The 9,275-nt window shown below is 36.6% G+C and overlaps 1 protein-coding gene across 1 annotated transcript; it reads right to left on the minus strand.

The window, feature by feature from the left end:
- LOC126794737 (uncharacterized) lies at positions 1-4,556 on the minus strand. The gene is made up of 5 exons (XM_050521509.1): positions 4,238-4,556; positions 3,232-3,293; positions 1,677-1,767; positions 1,046-1,148; positions 1-965 (listed from the first exon to the last, which is right to left on the minus strand). The coding sequence occupies exons 1-5, from the start codon at positions 4,402-4,404 to the stop codon at positions 258-260; spliced, it is 1,131 nt and encodes a 376-aa protein (XP_050377466.1). The 5' UTR covers positions 4,405-4,556; the 3' UTR covers positions 1-257.
- Between the last annotated feature and the right edge of the window lie 4,719 nt (positions 4,557-9,275).

Here is a 9,275-nt window from a genome sequence, read left to right on the forward strand (position 1 = left end):
GGCTTTAAGCGGCTTACATTACTCAATGATTTTGGCAAATTCTGCAGCTGGTTACATCATGTTACATTTTACAAGAAAAATAAGGTAGCATGGTTGGGTTCAAATTAACAATGCAAGTTCCCGTAGGTGCTTTTTGACCAGAAGAACAAGAACTTAACAACGAAATTACACTAAATTATAGCACCTACCTCAAAACTATGACTGAATTGGCTAAAAGTGCACAACCTACTGAAAAAATCGTACATCTAAATCTTTAATCATAAACCTTCTATCTGCTCAAGGGAAGAGAAGTGTGCATCAACGCTATTGAGAGTTTCTAGATCAATTTCAGTGGTACTAATCAAATGAGGAAATAGATATTGTGATTCTTTCCTGGTTTCCAAGTTGTTCTTGGTAGTCTGTTTCTCAGAGATCTCCGTGTCTTCAAACTCTGAGCTGCTCACTGATTTCAGTTCATTGAAGAGTCGCGTCTTCATTTCCATGCAAGACTGTAGATCCTCTTCATTGCGAGCTTTGTTCATTTTATCAATGAGATCATCTAAAGCTGAAACCCTTTCAGCTCGCCACTTTTCTCCTTTGTTAGGGCCCAGATCCAATTCCATTTGGTCACTTGGTTCCTTATCTCCACCAGCAGGCTCACATGTTTTAATCTTCTTCAATCCCTGATCAACGATATGCTGTATCCTCTTTCTGAAATTACTGGTTCTCATTGGATTCGATCTCAACTTTAACTTCAACCCTGAGACCATATCCCCATTGTCACTCTCTGTAGCAGTCGTGTCATGGTTTGATATGGATGATCCATCCCCAATGGACTCTTCCGGATTTGTATTCACAGAAAACACTTCCTCTAATAAGCTGATGTTCTGCATGTATCGATCAAAAGCTTCATTTTCCACTTCAATGTTTCTGTCCTTATATTCTTTTAACTTCGCAAACCTCCATTCATTAGTAGCCACAGCATCCTGAAATTAATTTCCTACATTAGGACACGCACTTTTCAATGCAATTAGTAAAAGTACCAAATATAGTGTTAAGGAAATGCCTTTATGGTCAGCGGCTTCTTTGTCCGAATTCTAATATTCACGCTATTGAATTGCGCAAAATTGTTCGAAAGTTGCCGGAGTGACGCAACTCTATGCGAATTCCTGAAACATATTGAACAAACTAAGAAAGTACCATCCAGGAACAAAAAGCAATGCTCGACCCAGCAGACTCAACTAAATAAAGTACCAAGTGCGGTAAATCGAAACAGGTATTTTCAGAAAAAAAAAAATTAACAATATGAACTAGTAAAAACCATCAAAGACGGCTACAGACCAAGCAAAACGTCTGATATATGAGATTCAGAAGGAGAAAAGTCTGGGAATAAGAATCATCAATCTTAGACTAAAAAATTAGCTAAAATATGTGCAAAGTTTTAAGTAGCCACCTTTCGTTAGAAGATTGGACTAATTGAAATCAGTGAATTCTAAAATTTCATGCTCAAAATTATCTTTGCACTATAAAGCCACTAGTCAATTACCCAAGGCAAAGCTGCCAAAAGATTTTAGAACTTCGAGAATCACACCATATTCTATAAAAGTTCAAATACTGCAGTTTCCAAAAAACAATATCATAAATTGACCTCTTGAGACATTAAATATCATGAATGTAAAGATGTTACTTGAACTCACCCGGACGATGATGCCTCAGTTGACTGATGGTCAAATTGAGGACTGCTTGAGGCTGGTGCCTTGTCTGGAATAGTTGTATTTGCTTTCAAGACTGCAGTAACAACATGGTTGGTAAGAATAAGCAGGAAATGGGTCATACTCCAAAAAGATGATATGATAAACACTTATCTGCTATGTCACCCCTATAAAAAGGTCACTCCCATTAATAGGGCTGTGCAAATTGTTCTAACCAGACAAGCGAAAATAACGAGAATTTTAGACCAAACAAACATGATTGGTTGGTCTTATATGGTGATTTACAGATTTCGGTTGTTAGAATTCAAAAGAAACTGGAAAAATCTAGTAATATCCGCAACATCAGGTAAACTTGAGGTAGACATATATGCAAATGCCAAATTGTAGCTTGGACAAGAGACTAATATCTCCAGACTTCTAACAATATTCTCTAGACTCCACCTCTTCTTTTTTCCCCAACTCCTCATCGATTTAAGATCTTGATCCAAAAGTAGGCATAAGCAGCGTCCAACACCATGCTCAATACCTGATTGGAATCACTCATCTCAATAGTTGCTTATCTAACCCTATGGGCAGCCCTCTCACCTTTGGAATCAAAACTTCTCAACCTCTGTCTTTGGTTTATCTTAAACCTTAAGATTGGATATTGACTAACCAACAAATGCAACCCCACCAAACCGAACTTCCATTCAGTTCAGATCGACTGTCAGAATATTCAAAAACTATTGGGGATAATGAACCAATTTTCTTTTTCTTGTATCATCATGTTATATGGGTTTTTAATCGGCTAATCAGTTTAAAGTATAATTATGATCATACATGGTCCCCATATAAATGATACCTATATAAAGAACTTGGAACCGAATTTTACATAAACAATCATGTCATTGATACCACAAATACCCCGTTATAGTAATATGAAGATACTCATGCCTACTAAAACCCAAATCTTCTAGAAAGTCTCCAACATAATTTGCTAGTACCCATAAGGAAAAAAAAGTTAATAAAAAATCTCAGTACAATGCTGTGTTGCCTATACCCCACCCATGATGTTTTTAGTATCCTACAGAGTCTGAGTCCCCATCATTATTTTTCTAAGTCCACTCGAAACATTCCCCTCATCACCACAGAAACCAGTGATTCACATGTTTGATACCAAGGGGGTGGATTCCTTAAGTTCAAGACCACATTTTCCCCCCTTCATCCCTTTTGATGGAAACAGTAACAATACCTATATGTATTTCATTTTGAGCTAAACTTCTAAAGATTAGCTAAATATACACCTCACTATTGACAGTTGCCATAGACCAATGAGAAACTAGTAAAAGCAAACCTAATTTGTTTTTATATAGGTTTAGGTCACTTAGCAGTAATATTTGTCTATTTCACTTTGTATTACTACTGCAATTGCAAACCATCCAAAATGCACGAAGAATCAGATTCACCTGAGATTGCGATTATTGAACAGCCCCTAAACGAACACACTTGAAAGCAGAAAACTTTTCATGTACACACACACACACACGCTTATTTAACATACCATGAATATGACATGGATTTTGCGCTCTTGAGCAGCAACTCTTGCAAGACTCAAATGGACACCTGCATAAACAAAATTAAGATTTTAGTTATCATAGATAAAAGAAGAAATTTTAATTTTATAGGTAAAAGGAAGTAGAATTAGAGCAGAATTCACCCAGAAAATATTAGTCATCCACCATCTTCAATAACATTAACAAAACTACTTGATCAATAAAAAGCTATGCACTACTGGTACATAAAGAAGAGGGATCATCATTAATGTAAAAAGGAAATCCACCGTGAGTGAGAGATGTGAAGAGCAAGTACCAGATTGATGCTTTTGTTAGTTCATATATGAAAGTGAAGACAAGTTATTAAAGGTTTCAAAGTGCATGTTTGGGGTCAAATGGTTTTAATAACATTAGGCAATGGCTGAAATTAAACAATCCAAAGGGCAATGAAGAAATGTTAAAATCTTACTGAGATCATTTTACTGAGATAATTTCCTTTTCAATCGATCTATTACAGAGAACTAAGCTCTGTGAATTTATGCCTACTCCAAAAAAATAAATAAATTATAAGCTGTTGAACTGAGCATCATATAGTGTTCCATGGTGTAAACAGGGAACTCTCCATATGAACTGGGAGCTCGCAGATTCATGCAGTTGGACTCAAAACCAAGTTAAGGCTATAGGGAATTCTAAATGAACACGGCGCCTTAGATTTGACCTCAGCATCAACTTCCAAGCTTTAACACTACAAAGCCAACCATGTGATTTGAGTCTTCTCTTCCAAATTGTTGAGCAATTGTTGCTACCTTTCTATAGTGAAATTCCAATCATGCCCCTCCAAAATGTGAAATTTGAAACAAGAACTCATCGATCTTTACCGTAAATTCAAGCTTCTAACAACTTCTAACACCACAAACAACATCAATCAAATCAAAGCAAAGCAAATCCAATTCCTTCAATTCAATTACATCAAATCTGAAACGGAAAAAAAAAAAAGGAAAAGAGAGGACGAACCTGGAGCGAGCGACATTGCCGCAGACCTTGCACTTGGGCTTGTTGAGGCCGCGGAGCGTCTTGGTGGGGGTTTCGGAGCGGAAAACGGCGGTGAAGGGAGGGGGGTGGGCGGCGGCGAGAGAGGCGTCGGAGGTGTTGGCGCTTAGGGCTGGAGAGGGAGAAGCCATAAGAGCGCGAAATTGGGGTTTTTGTTTTTTTTAATTAAAATTAAAAGAGAGAGGAGGTTCGCATTTTAATTTTTCGTAAAATTTGTAGTCAAAAAGAGAGAGAGAAAGAGAGTGTGTGTTGGGGGGTTTCAGGCGCCGGAAGACGGAGGAGAGATCAGGTTAAATGAAGCGGTCAAGGGCTAAGACCTGGAGGAGGGTTTGTCTTATTAAACTCGTCAATGGTTTGGGCCGGGTCGGGTTTTACTTTAAAAGGAGTGCTTTAAGAACCTGGACCTACTATTTTCCTCCACTACATTTAAGGACGGTCAGAGCCAATCTTCAACCCCGGATTAATACATTATTACGGGTGAGGCTATTGTCACTCTACTATCTTCTTTATTCACCACTCTATATTTATATTTCAATTCCTAAATATACTCATATCACTTATTTCTTTTCCTGAAATTATCCTTATACATATTCAAATTTAGACGTTAATTATAAGAGTGCAGATATTGCCACCTCACAATCTATTTTGTTCACCCCATATTCTCTTTTTACCCCACGTATATTTTTTTTATATTTTCAAATCACTTTGTTCACTCAATTATAATACATAAATTGCCTATTTTTCAATAACTCAACATAATTTCTTCAATTATAAGTTTGTTTTATTCACCCTACATTCTCTTCTTATATTACACAATTTCGTTCATATTTTATTTCAGTTTTATTTTGTCAATCTCTATCAAAAAAAACTTGCAATTACTACTACATGTAACTAGATTTTGTAAATCTAAAATGGGGTTATGTATTGTATTTTTCTCCTTTATACGTATATCAATAGTATAATTTAGTTAAAATTAAAAATATCAGCTAAGAAAACAAGTTCGATCACATTGAAGTCCAAATCCAAAAAAAAAACATGCTCTTCAATGTAATAATATTGCATAAGTATAAGGATTTTGATCTTTTCATTTGTTTCAGTTTTAACTATTTAATATGTGTGTTTTGTGAAATAATAAAAAATAAATTACAAATTTAATAACTTATTGTCTATTATAGTAATTTTATATCAAGGTATTACAGTCTTTCAATAAATCAATAAGTTGTAGGGTAAACAAAGTGGATTGTGAGGTGGCAATAGCCGCACCTTAATTAAAATCTTTAATGTAATATATGGCAATGAGAAACAATAATAAAAATTCCATTCGAAGAAATTTATTTCTTAATTTAATTAGATTTGTAAAAGGGTGTTTTAGTGAGGTTGCACGGCAGTGATATTAGCATGACCGAGTCTAAAATTGATCACTATTTGTCTGAGTAAGCAAAGACTAGGCCCAGTAAGCCTCGAAGGACATGAATCATATGAAACTTAATGTTGTGTCCGTCCCGGCAGTTCACACCTTGCTAGCTCACCCTCCCATTCTACATATTCTGCTGCCTTTGGTTAATAATAATAATAATATATATATATATATATCATCCCAGCAGCTAAAAGAATCTTGATTAAATACTTAGACTACTAGGTAAAGGTATGACTTGATTAAAAACATGTATAAGATATCGTAATGCATCTTGGTTTATTACTTTCTTGTTTAAAGGTGTGAAACATATATGTAGATTTCATGGTAGAAAATCTGCTGTTGGGACAACTTTGCAAGATTTCTGATGCCCCCGGGGCAGGTACGTGCATGAGCGCGCAAAGAGTTCTGCTGGGAATTTGTTTATTTAAGGGATTTTATGTGGCCTTTGTATTTTGATTGGTTACGAAGGATTTTGGCATAGGCTTTTAGGCTTTTTCTCTTCTTCTTTACTAGTATTAAGAGTTAGATCGTCAAACATGAATTTTGGTCCCAAGCCCAAAATTACCAATGGGTCATATGATTATGTTACCTTCCACACCACACACATTCTTGTAAGCCTCAAATGCATGAATGTGGTTTGAGTCCACGTGCATGACATGATGGTTACATGTGTATTTATCCTTGAAATATGAATCGGGCTCGAAAAATGCATTAGACCTTATATATGAATTTTTAGGTATCAACAAGATTAGAATCAACTTCCATTTTCTTATTACAAAAACAATTTTGATGTCCATCTATTTCGATTCATGTCAAAAGATTCAATGTTTGAATTAATGAAGAAGAGAGTTTTTTTTTTTTAAAATCTAATTTGGAGTTGCTAATGTACAAATTTTCATCAAATTAACACCTATGGTTTCATTAAATGAATAATGAATCAAAGATGATGAGAAAGCAAGGGAAAAAAGATATGTACTATTCATCATCAAATTAAACATTTAATTTTTCTTATAAATTAAATAAGAAACTAGCGTACGTACTAATTATTTTACATGTGAGTAACATAGTCTTTTAATAAATGATATATGTGTAGGGTGAATAAATAATATAATATGGTGGCAATAGATGCACTCATACATTATTCATCCCTATAGTCATCGGTCATGGGTAATCACTCAACAAGGATATCAATTCTAAGATTAATTACTATCGGCATTAATAGAATGTTTTGTTTGTTATATAAATTTTTTGTTGTTTACACTTGGGATATGATGCATGTGGTACATTTTCATAAGACTGAAGAGAAATTATTGCGGCGCACGCATTCAGTTAGCCTCAACCAATAGCTAGGGTAACCCAGTCTAATTAGCCTTTGTGAATAATGTTCTTGGTCCAAAAATGTATCCAACCCTTCCTATGGATCGTTGCTCTTGGCAAGAGGCCTAATAGCTCGTTTGTTTCAATTATCAATACAGTACTGGTTCCTCCTAATAGAATGTCTGCACATGCACTATTAATTGGCCATGTTTGTTTGGCCGGATATGTAACAGGATAGGGGTAAAATAAATTCAATATGGTGTTTGGTGATTCGGAATGCAATTGGATGTAAAATTTAAATCTTGTCAGGATAGTATATCATATCATGTTGGAAAGGTGGTATATGAATTAATCATACCTGATTTCAATAAACAAGCATGAATGTTGACTAATTGAGCAACGACTCTTCTCCACCAAAATACAAACAGATGTCCTATTTCTTCAGTCCCCGAGTTTATCCCTCAACTTTCGTCACCTCCCCAGCCACATATCCTCCATCACTACCGGGCCTCACCGTCCTCTCCATCTCGATCGGCGGTAATCCTGCTTAGTCTCCGACGCATCTCCACCTTAAATTCAAATTTGAACACATTGTCGATTGAATACCAGCAAATTGTGCAGATTGTAGACCGGCAAATTGAACTAATCGAGAGAGGGCCATAGCTTGTGGCTGTTGCCGGTGGAGACGAGTCTCTACAAGTGACTGGAGAGGAGCGAGGACTAATCAGTGTGGAAGAAAAGGAATCGAAGAACAAAATTATCTGAACTTTATATATATCTATTCCAGCTCTAATTTTTTTTACCAAACACACGAAAAGATTTAAAACAAATCCAATCTTATCCTAGTCTAATCCGAATACTATCCTAATCCATTCCTATCCTGGATGCCAAACACGACCACTGGGTTTGGCTCCTGATTGGAATCGGAACCGTTGACCAACACATGAGTTATTCGGTCGACCTCGTCGCTTTACAAGTAAAGAAACTTGTATTTGTGTTTTCATGTTTTTAATCTCAGACGTGTTTATGTTCACTTAATATCACAAGAAAAGTCGAACCTTATGTTCTTATTATGTATCGTAGGTCTTGTTCTAGAGTCTCTAGTGGACAATATCCTAAAAAGCGGTCACCTAGGTACTAAGAGACGGGTCACCGCCTCGTTTTTTGTCTATTTGGTCATATGTGGCTGATAAGAGCATTTTATGTGTCAATATTGTCACGCCCAAACCTTTTTTAACCATATAGCATCGTTAAGTGTAAAAACTTTAAATATTTACCTTTTGATGTACAAGTTTTTCAAGAAAAATTCCTTCACAAAAGTTGTAGGGTTCGTCAATGCGAATTCGTAGACATATGGCACACCCAAATCGGAGTTCGTATGAAAAAGTTACGAATCAAAAAGGAAGTGGGACAATTTTGGAAAATAGTATAAATAGGGGGTGAAAATCAGAAAAATGGGAGAAAGCGGAAAAATCTCCGGTCGGTTACTGTTCACCTAAGAAAAACCCTGTTTTTTCCGAACTCGACCCCGCCACCTTCTCCTCGTCGGAACGCCGCTGACCGACCACACCAGGCCGGCGCACCAGTCTCATTCGAAAGCTAGCTTAACCCTCCGTCGATTTGGGTTGGTGGCCGACCCCATCTCGCCGGAGTGTCGGAGCAGCGTCACCTAGAAGCTTTGTCACCGCTGATCGCTCCTTTCGTCGGAACTCCCTCCTCCGGCCGCCATGGCTTGAATTTCTTAAGGGGTTTTGCTTGTCTCAGCATCGTTGACAATCTCTCCAAAAGAACTAAGCCAAATCGAAGTGTAAGTAATCGAATCAAGAATTTCTAATTCTAGGGTTTGTGAATAATGTCGATTTTGTGTTCTTTATCAATTGGACTGTTTAGGTTTGAATTTGAATTTTGTTGTGAACTAGAAGGTTGTTAGAAATGTTGAGTAGATTGTGTTGATGAAATTTGGTGATGATCGGAGGCCGCCGGAACAGGGGCAGCACCGCCACTTTCGACGACGCGTGGTGACGGAATCCGGTCGAGTTTTGGGGTTCAAATTAACCCTCTCGGTGTAGGGAATTCAAGAGTAGATTGTGAGATTGAATCGATGAAGTTAAATCGTTAGGATTTACTGAAAATACAGACTTTTGGATTGTTAATCGTGAAAATGCACCCGTTGGATTATTTATGTTTTTGTCTTAGAGAGCAATGATTAATTAATCGAATTTACCAGATGAGTTGGTTACTTCATTACTCGAGAATGAGATTCTTGAC

Source organism: Argentina anserina, chromosome 5, assembly GCF_933775445.1.
Source record: "Argentina anserina chromosome 5, drPotAnse1.1, whole genome shotgun sequence".
Lineage (NCBI taxonomy): Eukaryota > Viridiplantae > Streptophyta > Magnoliopsida > Rosales > Rosaceae > Argentina > Argentina anserina.